The 17,061-nt window shown below is 40.4% G+C and overlaps 3 protein-coding genes across 4 annotated transcripts; 2 read left to right on the plus strand and 1 right to left on the minus strand.

The window, feature by feature from the left end:
- The first annotated feature begins 151 nt into the window (after positions 1-151).
- On the plus strand, positions 152-4,280 carry rida (reactive intermediate imine deaminase A homolog). Of its 2 annotated transcripts, XM_046418357.1 has the most exons (7): positions 182-307; positions 499-643; positions 1,431-1,536; positions 1,829-1,883; positions 2,000-2,068; positions 3,578-3,633; positions 4,008-4,280. In XM_046418357.1, exons 2-7 carry the CDS (start codon positions 579-581, stop codon positions 4,062-4,064), a joined length of 408 nt encoding a protein of 135 aa, XP_046274313.1. In that variant the 5' UTR covers positions 182-307; positions 499-578; the 3' UTR covers positions 4,065-4,280. The 2 variants fall into 2 exon arrangements, with proteins under 2 accessions (XP_046274314.1, XP_046274313.1); XM_046418358.1 differs by lacking the exon at positions 499-643 and having other exon boundaries at positions 152-307.
- Positions 4,281-4,581: 301 nt separating this feature from the next.
- Positions 4,582-11,625, minus strand: si:dkey-284p5.3 (uncharacterized protein LOC557830 homolog). The gene is made up of 4 exons (XM_046418356.1): positions 11,224-11,625; positions 7,974-8,258; positions 5,359-5,412; positions 4,582-5,269 (listed from the first exon to the last, which is right to left on the minus strand). Exons 1-4 carry the CDS (start codon positions 11,312-11,314, stop codon positions 5,256-5,258), a joined length of 444 nt encoding a protein of 147 aa, XP_046274312.1. The 5' UTR covers positions 11,315-11,625; the 3' UTR covers positions 4,582-5,255.
- A 768-nt stretch (positions 11,626-12,393) lies between these two features.
- rpl30 (ribosomal protein L30) lies at positions 12,394-15,224 on the plus strand. Its single transcript, XM_046418396.1, has 5 exons — positions 12,394-12,502; positions 12,618-12,666; positions 13,154-13,299; positions 14,185-14,315; positions 15,127-15,224. The coding sequence occupies exons 2-5, from the start codon at positions 12,646-12,648 to the stop codon at positions 15,177-15,179; spliced, it is 351 nt and encodes a 116-aa protein (XP_046274352.1). The 5' UTR covers positions 12,394-12,502; positions 12,618-12,645; the 3' UTR covers positions 15,180-15,224.
- The last annotated feature ends 1,837 nt before the right edge of the window (positions 15,225-17,061 follow it).

Consider the following 17,061-nt stretch of genomic DNA (forward strand, 5'->3'; position numbering starts at 1 on the left):
AAACATCTGAGATAGACTGATTTACATTAGAAACCATGGTAGATTACCATACAAAGCACGCTTGGAATGCCGTAACTCTTCTCATACACACGGTGCCTAAAAAATGCAGCGTGCGCTTATTAGTAGACGTTACGGTAAACTTCACGACAGACAGCAACTGTTCCACAAATTGCACAACCTTTTCTCCTCCGTTCAGAGCCTTTCGCGGTGCAGAAAGCTTTGGGAGAAACAATCCGTAAAACATGTCTGCCCTCAACAGAAGGATTATCCACACAACATCGGCCGCGGCTGCCGTCGGTCCATACAGGTAAGAAAAGTTTATAAACTGACATAATGTATCGTTTTCTATTTATAGCGACACGTGTGGGGGGTGCACACGCTGGTGCATAAAATGTTTGAATGAATGGGAAAGACAGGGAGGATAGTCCAGTATTTGATCAGGGGCGGGTCTTAGTGAGCAATGAACTCACCTGCTTGACTTGTCCCCATAAAAAAAAGTGCCAAAGTTTAATCTTTGGCATAGCTGACCAAGCGACTGCAGAGGAAAGATCTCTTAACAGACAGACAACAGACGCGCAATGGCGACTATTCGTCGACAGATCCCGTACACACCAAAAGCCCCTATCAGACAGGGGATATACAGGTAAGGATTAATAACAGGTGAAATACTCACTGTCTGCACTCCAGACGGACCTAAACTTCTACGAGATCAAATAAGTCGCCGTCATCTGATGATTTTCTAATTAAAATTAAGAGAAGTGGTGAGAAATCATGAAATAACCAGACAAAATGCGTGTTTTGCGTGTTATTTAATTCAATCTGTGCAGTTTGACAAATTGTGGGGTGTTCCTGCTCTGACCAATCGGGTGTCAGTGGGTGGAGTCAGACTGTGAGTAATCTCAGTTTCTGTGTAGCCGATGGCTTGTGAGAGACTGGTGTGTGAGTGGCCTCTTCATCTTCTTTATCTGGTGGTAAAAGTTTGTCTTCTAGTTGTTAACACGTTTGATTTGATAATCAACCACAAAACAGACTGGGCTACCAAAGGATTTTTGAATTTAGTTTCAGGATGTCATTGATCAAGCTGCTAATGACTCTGATATATTTTCATGTGCAGACACAGTATGGTTGTGTTGTAGAAGCAGCTTCTTCGGAGAGCTTTTAAGTAATGTTCATTGGTCATTAAGAGAAATTATTTCATATCTTAATTGTTACATTTACATGTGCACACTGAGCATTCATACATAAGCATGGATAATACATTTTTAAAGCAGAGAGAGCGGCCACACTCCCAATCTATCGGAGTTTGATTGCTTTATGTACTCCAGGGTGAGGTGGGAAATGAAATGAAATTTCTCTCATACATGTGTCCAGGTCTAAGTAGCGTGTGTGTGTGTGTGTGTGTGTGTGTTTGTTCTCTGGCTCATCCTCAGCCAGGCGGTGGTTGTGGACCGAACAATGTACATCTCCGGTCAGCTGGGGCTGGACGTGGCCTCGGGTCAGCTGGTAGATGGAGGCGTGCAGGCCCAAGCAAAACAGGCGAGGCTCTCAGGGACTGATGATGATGATGACGATGTTGATGGTTGAACATCAGATGACCAGGCATTTACCGTAACATCTTCTAGTTATTTCTGCTGGCTAAAATGACTTTTAATCTAAAACTGAACAACTGAAGCCCAGAATGTTCATTTCTTTAATAGACAAAAACACAGGTTTCTTAATATAAAGGAATTAAAACTACAGAAACAAGACAAAATCTTTTCCACACCTTGTGAGGATGGCTGTTAATTTAAAAATTAAAGGTGAGCTTAAATGTTTATCTCTTCCTCAGGCCCTCATCAATATGGGGGAGATCCTGAAAGCTGCCGGCTGTGACTACACTAATGGTGAGATCTCAGTACTATCAGGTTATCCAGTAACTCAGCTGCTGCTCATCATTTTTGTATACTTTGAATGACCAAACATAAGAAACTCTCTGACAGTGTAAACTGTTTGTTTTCAGTGGTGAAGACGACTGTGCTGCTCGCCGATATAAATGACTTTAACAGCGTCAATGAGGTGTACAAAACATGTAAGACTTTGTTATTCGTTTCCATGATCGGTGCTGTTAAATTTCATGCTAGAAGGTGAATTATAATGGAAAATAATATAGGTGCAGTTTAATCAAAATGATTAAATGTGCTGCATGTTTTCTTTATATTATTCTAAACATATAAAAGCCAAGACTGTCAGAGCTGCTGTCACATCAGTGGCCAGCAGAGTCACCAATACAAGCCGATTGATTTATTCTTCTTATATAAGCTACATTTCCGAAATCCTCGTGGGTTAATTTTATCAGTGTGGAGGATAATTCAGTGGCTACTTTTCCTCTCATAAGTTTTTTCCCTGTACAGAGAGTTTTGATTTAGAAGCAAGGTTATCTTTAAGTGGAGGAAGTGCATTCAAGCATGCATATCAGGAAGCATGTGCTCTGCTGAAGTGACCTTGAGCAAAGCACCTTGAGAGTGTCTACCAGCTCCCACAGTGCTGACGTGTAACTGGCGAGCATAGTCAAAACACAAATTTCTCATTCAGGCCATCAGTTGACTTTCTTCACTGATATGATCTAATGAATGAAACAGATCAAAATAGTATATACATTGTGTTTTTTGTGTATACATATCACATTTTAACAGTTACACCTCCCGTTTCATTGTTGTGTTTAATTTGCTTTAATTTAAAGTTTGGTGAATGGTGTCCCACTTAAAAGTTACATTAAATCCAGCACCCAGTTTACTAATAGATTACAATTAATTAATCCAGGATCTGAACATGCGGAACTCTCAGGGGATGCCTCGTATTTCACTGACATCTCTCAGACTGTGACTGCTGACGGGTGTAGCAGCCGCCTGACAGACAGGCCCTGTCTGTATGAAAGCAGCCTGCTCAGTGTGGACATTTCCTCCTGGATCACAACAGGCTGCTGTAATGGAAGCTGCGGTGCCCAGTGAGTTGTAAATGGACACCGCTGTGCAGGCATACTGATGTAACCCAACCCTCCCAGCAAGCTTTGCTGCGTGGGCCGTCGACTCGGGTATAGGCCTGCCTCTCTTCTGACTCCACTCAACCCTAAACCACAGGCAGGGAACTTTCTCTGACCCTGATAAGACAAAGGAGAGGACATGTGTCCACACTCAAGTGAATTCTGACTTATCAAGATGCTCGATAGAAAGTTGCTTTCGGCCAGAGGCCTGTTTGGACCATGTCGGATAAACGTGATTAAATGTCATTACCGTTTAGCATATTTAAACAGCATCTAAATATTTAATAAATTGTCCATTGCATCTAGTTTTATGCAGATGTAAGTGTTTATTAATGAACTATGATTCCTCCTGTGGGCACTGATGAGTGGTTTTAAACACATTCACAGAAATAACTACATTAACAAACACACGAAAGTGCTTGTATCTGTGCATCACTCCATTCTAATATGTTATACAGGATTAATTCAATATTTACACACTGCTTATGAATATAAAATATGGGGGTTAAAATAAAGTTTTCTTACAATGTAAATATAATTTAAATGTTTCCCCTTCAGTTTTCAGCAGTAACTTCCCTGCCAGAGCTGCCTACCAGGTCGCTGCTCTCCCCAGAGTAAGTTCAAAGAAAACATTTCTCACTACACACTGTGGTACATAGTTTATGTACATTATTACACACGAGGTGGAGGAGATGCGTGGCAGCTACATGCCTGCTCATCCATTGAGTGGAAAAGTTTTGGTGATCTCTCAACCTTTCATTTAGCACAGTATTTTCATTTATAACCAAATAGCTCCAAAAAATAATGACATTCCCATTATCAGCTGTAGTGCATTTAGTGTTAAATGCTTATAAGTACCACATCTTACTGGCATAGAGACTCTTTGTCTCATTGGATAACACTGCACTGTAGTATTCTTGCTACCCACTTTGTTTCCGTCAACCAAATCCTCATTATCTCCGTCTCCTCCTTTTCTTTTTCTCCTCAGGGTGGACTGGTAGAAATTGAGGCAGTTGCTGTGCTCGGCCCTCTCTCAGACTCCTGACTAGCCGGCCACGTACCAAACAAGTTGTAGTCTCACCGTCAAGTGACCTTATGGTTGTAGTGCAGAAGCCTCACTGTATTTCCAGATGGCACATGAAAGACCAAACTAGGATGTGGTTCTTTTTCCACGTTGTCAGGTTTCTTTTTTTTTACAGCACCTCTGAACTAATTTAAGTATTGTACCATTCTAAATTAAAAGCCTGCACTTAATTCACTGGCACTGTATTTGTGACTAAGTGTAATTTCAAGCTGGACAAACTAAAACAAAATGACAAAGATGGGATTGTATCTGTTCAACCTGTCAAAGATTCCCTGGTCACAGAGGCCAGATTCTGGGTTAAATTGGCTTCCTCTTGTCGCTGTCTCTGGTTTGGTATCTCATCTTCTGCGTTGTTGTGTATAAACAGTATAACACATTTTAAAAGTGCAGCTCTCACTAATAAAATATATAGCAAAACCTCTGATCAATGACACATCCATCATAGGCATTTATCCTGAATTATCAAAAAAAAAGCACATTTTTTAGATGTCAGTTTTAATGTGGTCTTTTTATTTATTGTTTTTTTACAGTTCATTGGTTACTGCAGATTTGAGGTCCCAGAGAGAAATCGTGACGCACCAGAAAAGCTCTCTCATCCACTCTTATCTCACTCATGCTCATCAGAAACTTAACGTCTAACATCAGTCCTAAAGTATCAGCTCTTCATATTCATCACAGACATGGTGGTAAAATCAAAGCCTGCTACCCAAAAAGATTATCATCTAATAAATCAAACATGTTTTGGCTTTGGTTTTCTTAGAATTAGAATTTTACAGAAAAGCATAGACTGGACTTCAAGGTTCAAGTTTAAGATATAAATGATGTTTCAGAAAATCTGTTAAAAATTTCTGTATGGATCATAAATATAACTATTCTGACATCCCCTGAAGATAAACACACCCACCAGGTGATGTGTGTGTACAGTTTATGAGAAGAAGTTGCAGCCATACACCATCATGAGGGGAAGAAGGCACAGTGATGACTGAGGAACCCATACTGAAAGGGGTTATCACAGAGTCTGCATCTTGGCAACAAGTTGATGTCTTTCAAACACTCAAACACACACGTTCACATACTTTCACTCATGCATAATAAACAAACAAGGTAAGACACTCCCGACAAACTGATCTGTGCAGTTATTCATGTTGGACTTCATTCACTGGGGGCTGAAGACAAAGGGGAGTGGAAACACATTAGAGTTGTGATGGACATTTTTTGTGTGGATTATGTGACGCTGTGCTAAAGCGACGCTCACCTGGCGCCTCCTCTGTTTTGGGCTCTGAATCAGCCGCTGTGGCCTCTGTGTTTTCTGTTTAGAAAGAAAAGACAGATTAACAGAATTAATTCAATTCACGTTAATTTTATAACCGAATATCACCAGTCACAAATTAGCCTTGAGGGGCTTTACAATCTGTGCACACAATACTCCCTCAATTCGGACAATTAAGGGAAAAGTCCCCAGAAAATCTCAGATCAAGCTGGGAAAAATCGAAGAAATCTTCATTGTGTTGGGGTTGCAGAATACATCTCAAAAACTGGGTAGATAAACCTGCAGTTGGAGGTCTGCACTGAGAGTCCAGGTCTCTAACAACAATTATTAATTAACAATTGCACCCATAATAAGCAATCCAAAAAGTGTGTGATGTGCACATTTACGTTGCAGTTTGCATCAAAGACTTGACTGCGGATGATTTCCACCAAACTGATCTAAACCCTGACCGCTAACAGACCCAGAAGTGGATCGGCTGCCGTATCCGCTCTGCTAATGTGACACCCGATCCTCTCTCTCCATTGGCTGTGAAACGGAGGCATCGTTCGTGGCCAGTTGAAGTCCTATATGTGTTGGCGTGCTCTAGTTTCTCTGTGGAATCACATTGCACCTTAATGAGACCACAGTGACAACAAGGTCCTGGCAACACACACACACATGCACACACACACACTGTATGCTGGCTACCCTGACAAGGCTGTGGTCCAGCTCGAAGTGAGGGTGAGTCAAGTTGGACACCAAAGGGGGTCAAGATCAAGTGAAGACAGAGGTCAAAGAGTGTTCTGTTTCTTTGTCTAAATTAGGTGAAAATTAAATTTGTAATTTTAAATCAGTTTCGTGTGCTTAATCACTGTCAAACGGTCACACAAACGACTTCTTGTGCATAGCTTTCTATTTATTCTCTGTGATTATATGTACTACTAGCCCATCTCTGTCACAACAGCCCAGCACTCAAACTGTCAGAGGTTTTTATTAGCAGGGGTATTTGTATAAAGCATCCAAAATAAACTGCAGGTGATTTTTGAACTAGACAGCATTAATATGGTTCTATATTTATGCATGTAAAGAAGGAAATTTACCTGCACAGGATGACTCCCTGAATAAATGCAACTCATTAAGTGTGAAGCAACAGAATCACAAAGTCTCACAGCTTCCAGTCTTACTGAAGGTATGGGCAAACCACAACAACAGAAAATCAACTTCTCTGACGGCACCATGCAGTAATTCTGACATGCAAAGTACATTACATAAGTGCACAGTGTATTAGCTTTGCTACCCTGCCCATCCTTCTCTCTGCATTACAGTGACAGGCGCTTTGCATTAGACAAAAAGGAAAATGAAGAGCTGACCTCATGGACCTGCTGGCTGCTTATCATTTGCATTGTGAAGCAATAAGTGAACATGATAGAAGTAAATGCAGTGCTGCACTGTGTCATGCAGCTCCCAGTGAAGCACTTCCATGTATAGATGATCATTTAGAGGCAGGTGTGCAGAGAGGTTATTGCTGTGAAAACCTGCAGCTGGTCTGAAGTGCTCCCTTGGAATTTAGAGGCAGGATCTTTATGTTGCACATTGCTGCTTTGGGATGAGATTTCAATAAGTGTTACCGATTCAGGATATACACGGCATACACAGTTATTGTTATCATAATTGTAATAATATGATTATAATGTATAATTTTCATGTTTAACTGTCAATTCTCGTACCACGGTATACCATGACACAACAACTTCCATGTGCATACAAGTTTCATCCTAGTTTTAACCTTACAAGTTTCCTGACTGAATTTTATGTTCGGACAAATGAATCGAAATGTTATTGAAATCGCGATATGGTCACATCCAAATTGCAAGATTGTTTTGCACAGACCTCAGCAAAAATCACATCAGCATCATTTTCATATTTATTTCAGTGAAAATGAAATGCAAAAGTTAGCATGCCCACTGAATCATGACTCACATGAAACACAAACTTACTCAAATCAGAAAATCTGATCTTTGGCTAACTGGTTAGAAATCACAAACCACAGCTTCTAGCAATCTAAAATTTGTTTCATTACTTCAAACCTGTGATGTTAAGTTGAACTGGTTTATGGGCCTTAACAAGTTACATCCTTAACACGCAAAAGTTACAGATCAACCAACTGTTCAGGCGTCAGTCTGACACACCACATGTTATACATCCTACACATGTACGCTGCCAGAAGGATGAGCAGTTTCTTCAAGACTGCAGCCCAATGCAAAGACTCTTCAGTGAGTTCAAACAGGAGTCAGAAAACTGAAATAATTTATTGTTACCCGATTTGGTAAAGCCAGTCTGGGCTTTAAGTGTCAAAAAAGATTCTTTAATACTAACTAAATAATCTGATGTGTGACTTATACACACATTCCTGTGGCCACCCCTGGTGTGTTCATTAACGACCAACGCCATGTCTGTGTGTTGTTGGATACTGCCAGGTTACATTGCAGTGGGACTACAGAGAGTCTGGGGAAAGACGGAAGGGACATTATGTACCCGAGTCACTGGATCAAGAGTTGCAGCAGTGCTCAGGTTACTGCTGGTCAATAGGAAGAATTGTACATCTTGTTGTTGTTTCCTACCTTGCTCAGGAGCTGCAGCTGCAGGCTCTGAGGAGCTTGCCTCAGTCTCTGTTTTGCTGTCTGCAGCTCCTGGAGCTTCTGCAGGTGCTGCTGCCTCTGCCTCCGCAGGCTTACTGGTTGGATCAGACTGAGGCTCCTCTGCAGGTGGAGCTGCACTGGTACTTTCTGCAGATGTTGCAGCTGCAGCAGGTTCATCTGCAGGCTTAGCATCACTGCTCTGCGCAGGTGTCTGGTCTGGGATGGTTTCACTGTCCTCAGCTACTTTCCCATTCTCATTAGCCACCCCTGTCAGAGACAAAAGTATTAACACAGCATGTGATTCAAACATCTAAACATACAGTCTGAAGATAATATAAAATGTAAAACTTGTTTGTTCTATCTGATCTCCTAAGACTGCAGTAACAGAATTTCGCTGTACCATATTGCCGTTCACATTCTTAATATCAAGAAGGTAAAATCTCTGAATGTCATAAAGATATGCTTTAAATTCTTATGTGGAAATTTACTCTGTGAGGCAGAGGACCTTCACACTACAGTAGGGCACAATCAGGGTCAAGGGTCAGAGTGGTATTTGCATTCACTGTGGTTAAAAATGTCCCTCTGATGATGTTGTTCTATGTGCTTTTGGTAAAATCTTTGTTCAGGTGTATCTACTGAGTCATCCTAACATCTGTCACTTCACAGCGTGCGGCAAACACATCCTCGGGTCATTTGTTGCACCTCATTCTTCCTTGTTTCCTGTCCTCTCTTCCCAAACATTTTTTCATTGCTTTAGTTTACTTTAAGCTTTATGTCACCTAAGTGACGGGAAACAGAGCTGACCTATCCTAAGGCCAGAGAGTTATCAAGTAACAAACATGATTATGGGTGCCAAGCAACACTGAAAACAACATTTCACTCACTATTCATACACCGAAATGGAATTCTGCATTTACTTCATTTTCAGATTGCTCACACAATAGGAATATCTGTGGTATGATTACATTTGAACAGGAAAAAATGTAATATCAAATAAGATCATCATGTTCAATAATTTGAACAGAGCTTGTATTAAAATGACAAAATGACTCCTAACCCCCAAGGATTAAACTCCAGTCTCTGACCTCTGGACCAAGCAAAGCTACCTTCCCCACCCAAACAAAAAGAGCAACAAGATTGTATGCAGTCACAGTAGATCAGCTGTTGAATAAAACACGGTGCTGCTGATATTAGTCACGGATAATTGGCTATGAAGTAAACCAAATCCATTATCAAAAGACTTTCACTGATACCTAACTGGAGGCACAAAGGGTTAATGATTATGTGCCTTGTTGTTAATAAACACTAACAGTTCGATACCACACAGCACTCAGCTCTATGAACAGGTTGCTATGTGTTAAGTGACTTTGAGTATCGTTTCCTTGTAGAACTTTTCTTTTGAAGGATTTGCATTGCAAGTATTTGCATGGATCAGAGAAGTCTTCACTATCGACCTTCACTGTTTGTATAAATGAGATGTTTTTCCCAGCATTTTGGAAACATTTTGCAGAATATTTCCTTTAAATAAGAGTATATTCTTTGATCGTTTTTCTTTAGCCTGCCAATAGGGTCTGCAATACTACATTAGACACTATTTGTGTTATAATAATGATGAATTAGTACATCCAGTGTGTCAGATGAAGGATGCTGACATGAGAGTGACACTCCTGGAGTTTTAAACCAACACGTTTTAAGAAATATAATAAATGAACCACGGTTTAATACATTTCATCCCTCTTCTTTCTTGAGAGTTACAAGCGGCAATAGTTGAAGAAAGTGAGCCATATGCAAAAGTAAGATAACAGCTGACAAATTTCCATCTGACCTCTAGACACTTGCTAGCAAAGCTGTGCCATCATCAGCTGACAATAACAATGAGATTCTTTACTAAGGGTTGTAGGAGGTGTTTCGCCTTTACAGCCCAGAGGTCAGAGGTCAGACTGAGCTGCAGAGACATGAGTATGAACACACCTTACCAGGTCACTTGAAGTCTACACATTTAGGCCTATTCACTTATGTGAGCATGTATTTATGTCTCTCCATGCCTTTATTGCACTGTCATGTATAACATCCCTTTAAGGAATTCAGAAAATGAGAGCAAGAGACACTTGCTCAGAGGTGGTCCCATTTAGTGAATATTTTACCAGTTTTTCACCTTGTTATTCTTTGAGCTCTGTCAAATACTGCTTCAGTTGGCTGAACTGCAAACAAAGCCACAATACGGAATCGGTGCAAATAAACATTTTACAGCCTCTGAAGGTAGTCCTGCACATATTTAAAAGTTTATACTCTTCTTTAACACTGCTAAATGCAAACACATGATCTAGTGTTGGTGTTTTACCTTGAAACATGTACTACTCTGCACCACACCGTTGACCCACTACAACAAAGGAGTGTCCAAGGTGGCTTCTCCATTTCCTACTGAAACTGTAGACTGTCATCAAATCTGCTTTCATGCCACTGTCTCTCTCAGGGAGGACTGAGCCAGAAACCACTGTTAAATAATCACAATAAACTTTCTCATCCTGTCACAGTGGAGCACTAAGACTACAGAGACCAGATACTGTACCCACAGAAATGCACCAATGATTATTTGCATGTAGGACTGGGTTCTGCTTATCTGAGCACTGTTCACTGCAGTATAATTAAATGAGTGATGCAAATCTATTTGATGACGGCAGTGAACATCTGTGGGATTTCCACCAACATGTTAGAAAGTTTTTTATAATATTTACCAAAATAAAATAACTATTTAAAGTACACAATGAATCATTTATAGACATTACATACATTTGAGTGATATCATTATAGAAAATTGATATTTTCAGATATGTTACAGCCATTAACACCTCTAAAGTGATGCCAGGGATGGTGTCTGTTCAGTGACTTACTGTTTCAAAGTTTAGACATAGATAATTTTACGCTGTGCAGAAATATAGAATATACTGTTATCTTAATTTCTTAATTTTTAAACTACCATATGTCAAAATTATTTCTCATTGGAAATCGTTGCTTCCAAAGCACTGTTGCCAGCAAAGCTCTTGCAACATTATTTTCAGTTAATGATAGCCTACATGTTATCATAATAAAATATTTGTATTTGGTTTCTTAAAATAGGCTATGCATGCTATCAATGCTACATGCATATACAACACATATGCTATAACTATTTTCCAAATATCATAGACATATTTATTACATTGCTCATAAGTGTAAAGCTTTTGTGCTTCACCTGTTGTGCTGGCTCCGTTGCTCCCCTCGGGTTTAGCACTGGGTCGAGTCGAATCTATCGCTGACGTTTGGGAACTGGTTGAGCATCCCATCCTGTCCTGGGCGCATAGAGGAATGGAAGGTTAACTTCAGAGTTAAGAGGTGTAGAGAGGCTACAACTGCACTGATGACGTCGCGCATAGATTTGGGCTCTGTAAATGGAGAGGACCAAAAACTTCAGACAGCGAATCCCCGCAGAGGAGAAACGAAAAGACAGCCTGGTCGTCAAATTCCTTTAGTCCGGTGCGTAATTGCGCATCGCGGTTATTCTAAAACGCATTCAGCTGTTTGAGTAGCGGCTGCAAGGCTCTAAAGCGTTGAGCGCGCAGCTGAAAGGTGGGCTTTTGTTGTGTTCTGTAACTTAGGCTGTTTCCAGGAGGCTGGCACAGGAACAAAAATACATTATTCAGTCAACGGTAACCTCTTGGGGCGGGGTCAGTGAACCAGTAGCATTTTTCTACTACCTACTACCAATGTGCCTTCGAGCAATCATCCTAACTCTGAGTATCCACTGAAACTGTGACATAATGTATAACTACTCAGTGCTAGAAGAAATTCGGTTCAAATGTATCAATGAAGTACTGCAGAAAATAGCCAAGTAGAAGTCCAGCATTCAAAAAATTACAAAAGTACAGAAAAATTAAGTACAAAAGTAGTACCAGCAAATTGTAATTAAAATATTAAGAGAAAGTGTCCTTCAGGCACCCAAAGAGCCCCTGTCAGATTACTTTACCGTGTATTTATTTTTTAATACACTGATATAGATTTTAATTACATTTTAATTTTGTAGCTCGTTCAGATAACTAGCTTTAAAGTGTACCTTAGATAGCGAGCCCATGGATAGTTTAATGTATAACAATACATTATATTGTATGAATGATTACTGGCCTGTGTTTTTAAGTTAAACTGTAAAATGAATGGATGAAAAAGTTTTCAAAAGATCTCTGTTATATTCAGGACTTTGTTTATTTTTAATTCATTTATTGGGTTTTATTCTTCTGTAAATGTTACTTGTATATATTTGTTGACCAAATGGCCTTGTTTATTTATATTTTGTCCTTGTGTCGAAATGTTATTTGTACACTACTGTTATTTTGTTGTTATTTAGATATACATGCATTCTCACGTACTACAGTGAATTGCCTGCGCAGTACTCATGTGCGCAGGCCTACCGACAGATAGCAGCGCAATGCACCATGGAACTTCCTTTCTCTCCGAGGCCATATTGGAGATAACTCACAGTAAGATGAGCTCCGAGTTTTCTAATAAAAAAATCGTTATGTTTAATTGATTTTAACACTTTGTTACAATCAAGACCTTAACGACAGTCTTCTTCTTCCCTCCTCTCGCCCGCAGGTTGGCCGGTCCGGACTAAACCGCAAAAATGGTGGCCGCAAAGAAAACGGTGAGTGTCGTTGGGTCGATCCGTAGCGCACGCGCTGCTCCAGCGGCAGGCTGCTGCTTCACGTGGAGATGTGTTTCTGTCAGGGCCTGCTAGCTAGCATTTTAGCCTTACATACGATCAGATTGTTTGCATCCGAAATGTATAGTTTTGTTTTAAATTGTCACCGTTGTAAATATTTAAAGCACATGTCCGCAATCCACCCATCACTTTCATGTCGGCTACCATTTGTAGTTTGAGTATGGTTACTGCCGGTAGTGCGGCTAATGCTAATTTGCTAAATGTAACAGTAATACATAACCAGTAACGTGGCAGCGTTTCCTATCAGTGTTAACAACATATTTGATATGTTGGTCTCTCTTGATAGTGTTATATTTATCGGTCCCGTTTTTCTTTGGGTTGTGCGTGAGCGACGATAGACAAGAAGTGTGAGTTAGCTTTATAGTAAGTGCTGTCACTAACCCTAGCATGTGTCTTAATGTTTATTCAGAAAAAGTCCATGGAGTCCATCAACTCCCGTCTCCAGCTGGTGATGAAGAGTGGTAAATACGTCCTGGGCTACAAGCAGTCCCAGAAGATGATCCGTCAGGGAAAAGCCAAGCTGGTTATCCTGGCCAACAACTGCCCAGCTCTCAGGTATGGGAAGACAATCGTTGAATTCTTACATGTTCTATGAAACAATTATTTTTGATTTCTAAGTAGTTGCCAACAAGTGTTTAGATTAGGGGAGTTGTGTGACTTTACTTATCCTTTTCTGTAATGACAGCTTGGACACAGATGAGTCTGTACTGTTGACATAGCTGTTCTAGGGTCAAGAGATACCCACTGTAAAAGGATAGGGAAAATAAAAATGGATAGATAGATATTTTATTGATCCAGAGGAAATTCAAGAATATATGAATATATTCAAGAAATATGACATTAATCACTGTTTCAGGTCATCAAAGTGTGATGTTAATATCTGTTCTGTAGCTGCAGCTTTTCCGTGTGTATTCAGTTATTCAGCTTGCGTTCATGTTGTATAATGTCCGGATACTGGGAGAAAATCATCAATAGTATATCAACTTTTTCTGATAACATATTGTCATCTTGCATTGCCAATGTGGCAGAGTCATGCAAAAATTGTGCCTAATGTGCAAACTGATTCTTGTGTTGATGCCAAATATTAGTTTCAATAGACACAGCTAGTGCAATGCTTTTAGCTGTTGCTCAGACAACAGGACTGTTTATTTCACAGGTTAGTATGCCTCAGTGCAGATGTTGTGAAGCACAACATGTCTGACTGGATGGTAATTCTATCTTGTCACATGCTGATTATTGGAATTTTTGTATCAATACAAACTTAGTTATAATCCAGGTTCTGCACAGTTGATAGACGCTGCTACTTAGAGCTTCTAGGGTGACATGACTTTTTGGAATCTTGTTGAGATCTTTATTTTATAACTTTGGTTCACAGTCAGTTCAACTGGACTTGTTTCTGCTGCTTTGACTCACAATTTATTTTCCCTCTGCCCTGTCTAGGAAATCTGAGATTGAGTACTATGCCATGCTGGCCAAGACTGGTGTCCACCACTACAGTGGAAACAACATTGAGCTCGGCACAGCCTGCGGCAAATACTACAGGGTGTGCACACTGGCGATTATTGACCCTGGTGAGTACCCACCTTGGTATTGGACACCATCTACTGTGTGGTGCAATCGATTCCCATGCTTTTCCTGTACTCTCACAACCACTGAGCTTGTTCTTTGGCTAATTCATGATTGAGTGACCCATCCTAAAATATTTAATGGACTAATGGGATGTTTGACACAGTTTGTGCCAGGCATGGTCTGGTAGCAAAACTGATGCTAGGATATTAGCCCCAGGGAACTGGTCCCAGTGAGCCTGGTTTGCAGACCTGTCTATCACCAACCAAATCTTCAACCACCAACAGATCATGTTGACAACTTGTAATAGTGTGCTTAGGCAACCTGTTCCCCTATAGGTAGAACTTGATCTAAAGCTAAGGGCCTGAATATAGCAAATGGCTGTGGACACCACAGGCATCTAGGAGTTCTGTTTTTACTACTCTCTTGAGTCTGCCTGTAATATGTGTTTTGTAACACGGACTAAGCGGTGACAAAAAAACACTTGCTGATGAAATTTATGTCATGCAGACTCTTGTGCATTCTGGGACACTGAAAGTATAATTTCAGCTTCACGCACTGGCATTCATTTGGTACACATTTTTTGTTTTGTTTGACGAGCTGCTGGAACGGGTAGTGGTCCAGTTCAGAACTAGTGGTTCGCTAGATAAAAGCCTCTCGCAACATAAAGTTGAACTTCCAGTGCCTTCTGGCTTGTTCATGCATGCTCTGTTGGTAACAGTTATGTCCTTATGTCCTCTTTGTGTTGTGTACATGTGGCGCCCTTTGTTTTTTTTTCTGGGAGCAACTGATTTTGTTGTTCTTTTTCATTTTCAGGCGATTCTGACATCATCAGGAGCATGCCAGATCAGCAGCAACCACCTCAGTAGAACTGTTCCCCCACCACATTGTTATAAATAAAATTGGTGTTAACAATACCTGCTGCTGTCCTGTAATATCTGATAAATATGACCTGCCTGCGCAGGCAGTATGTTCTTCCTTTATGTGTCCACCAGAGAGCACCAGCGTGCTCTTTGGCTTTTCCTCAGATGAGGTTTCCCCCATTAACATTTTCAAGGTCTGCTCTAGGGAAATCCTAGTGTCTCTGCAGAGCTGTTTACAATATGAGACTGTTAGCACGGAAATAATTCTGGAAATTCAAAGTTGATCCTTTTTCAGAGACTTGTGTAACAAATCACTACAACATCTGTTCCTGTGTAAATGGTGATCCACCAAACTGACTGCTTATCACCATGTTGATGTTAAAATTACGCAACTGATCTTTCTCACTTACATAAAGCTTGGGATTGACGGTCCACTGTTCTAGCTGCAGCATGTTGACTGTAATCGAGTAGGGACCCTCTCCTTTCAGGGGCATTAAAGGCTTTGGTGGGTGGTGGCTGCCTCTGTCACACGTACCCTTCATGTTCTCTGACTTGTCTATGAATATACCGGCCAAGATTTGCAGAATTGTAATTTGCAGTTGTTCACTGGTTAATTTTCCTTCACCCACAGACCAAAGAGAAAAGCTTGTTAAAATTTTTTAATTGACCTTAAAACTTCAGATGGTTTGAAGCCACCAAACAGACTAATGTGTCTCAGATTCTCAGAGTTAATGTACAGTTAAGTTGGTAAGACAAATATAATATTCACTTTCGATCAGTCTTTTTCACTTAAACTGTTCATATCACAGGAAAAAAAATGATGAATTTGTTACATAAATGGGAGAAATATAGCCCTGTAGATCAAAAACTGAAAAATTTACCCTTTCCAAAAAAAGAGCGCAGTCAGGCATGAAGGCTAGATAAGATGACACCCATTCTTCACATATTTCTTTGCAATACTTAATGAGTTTTGGTCCAGATTCATTTTAAGCTATAGGTGAGACCTAATGAATTGTTACCAGCCACTGTTGATGCTCCACATGGATGAAACATCAGTCCATGTTGGACATCTGTCGGATGTGAACGGCAGTGGGCTGAAAGGCATGTCGATGCTCTTTCTGACCAAAGTGATCGTTGTTAAATGTGCACCACCAGCTTTGCTGAAGGGCAGTTCAGTAGTAGAGATGGATGGAGTCCACTAAGCCTTTCATCTTTAACTGGTGAAGAACATCAAATCTCGCACTGGGTCTTTTTGGGACCCTGAGTGGTAGCCATCAGTGCATTGATAGTGTTTGTTAAGAAAGGTGAATGGATACTGTATGTAGTGGGCATGTGCATCTACACAGAGAGAACTGTAAGCTGTCCATCATCCATCGAGTGGTTTGGCCCAGTTTTTCCACTCCGTGCTTCCCTAAGCCTTTTTCTTGATTCCCAATTAAATCGAATGAACTCATCCTAGATGATCTGTTTCACGTGCAGCGCATGCCTCAAACCAAATGGACAAAAGGACGATATATCAAGAGGTTGCAGAGTAAGATTTGATTTAAATCTGCACCATAAATAGAACTTTAAGCCTGTTAAGGGCCGTACAGCATCCTCCAGCACTGTAGCAGGGATGCTGCTAGGGTTATTTCTTTACCTATTTTTTGTCCCATTTTAGCAACTCAAATTAAATAGTTTGCTTAGTGACTTATTTATCTCTGTCTATGTAGTCATTTGTGTAGAAATCAATGAAAATTCAGTATTGAACATATCTCACCACAGGAGCATCAGCTGGATGGTATGCGACATCAGTTATATACTGGATGGTGTGTGCTACATATTTCCCTACACATTATTAATCAGAAATTGGTCAGCTCCTAGTAAATATTGTATAAAGTTATCTTTG

This window comes from Scatophagus argus, chromosome 17 (genome assembly GCF_020382885.2).
Source record: "Scatophagus argus isolate fScaArg1 chromosome 17, fScaArg1.pri, whole genome shotgun sequence".
Classification (NCBI taxonomy): domain Eukaryota; kingdom Metazoa; phylum Chordata; class Actinopteri; family Scatophagidae; genus Scatophagus; species Scatophagus argus.

Bases quoted from the DNA above. Each gene is read 5' to 3' on its own strand.
- rida (XM_046418358.1), top strand. From the start codon at position 243: ATGTCTGCCCTCAACAGAAGGATTATCCACACAACATCGGCCGCGGCT. The intron at 308-1,430 runs GTAAGAAAAGTT...GCTCATCCTCAG, and splicing joins GCTGCCGTCGGTCCATACAG to CCAGGCGGTGGTTGTGGACC. The intron at 1,537-1,828 runs GCGAGGCTCTCA...TCTCTTCCTCAG, and splicing joins TGCAGGCCCAAGCAAAACAG to GCCCTCATCAATATGGGGGA.
- si:dkey-284p5.3 (XM_046418356.1), bottom strand. From the start codon at position 11,314: ATGGGATGCTCAACCAGTTCCCAAACGTCAGCGATAGATTCGACTCGA. The intron at 8,259-11,223 runs GTGAAGCACAAA...TGTCTCTGACAG, and splicing joins CAACGGAGCCAGCACAACAG to GGGTGGCTAATGAGAATGGG. The intron at 5,413-7,973 runs GTAGGAAACAAC...CTTTCTAAACAG, and splicing joins AGCTGCAGCTCCTGAGCAAG to AAAACACAGAGGCCACAGCG.
- rpl30 (XM_046418396.1), top strand. From the start codon at position 12,646: ATGGTGGCCGCAAAGAAAACG. The intron at 12,667-13,153 runs GTGAGTGTCGTT...ATGTTTATTCAG, and splicing joins TGGTGGCCGCAAAGAAAACG to AAAAAGTCCATGGAGTCCAT. The intron at 13,300-14,184 runs GTATGGGAAGAC...TGCCCTGTCTAG, and splicing joins AACAACTGCCCAGCTCTCAG to GAAATCTGAGATTGAGTACT.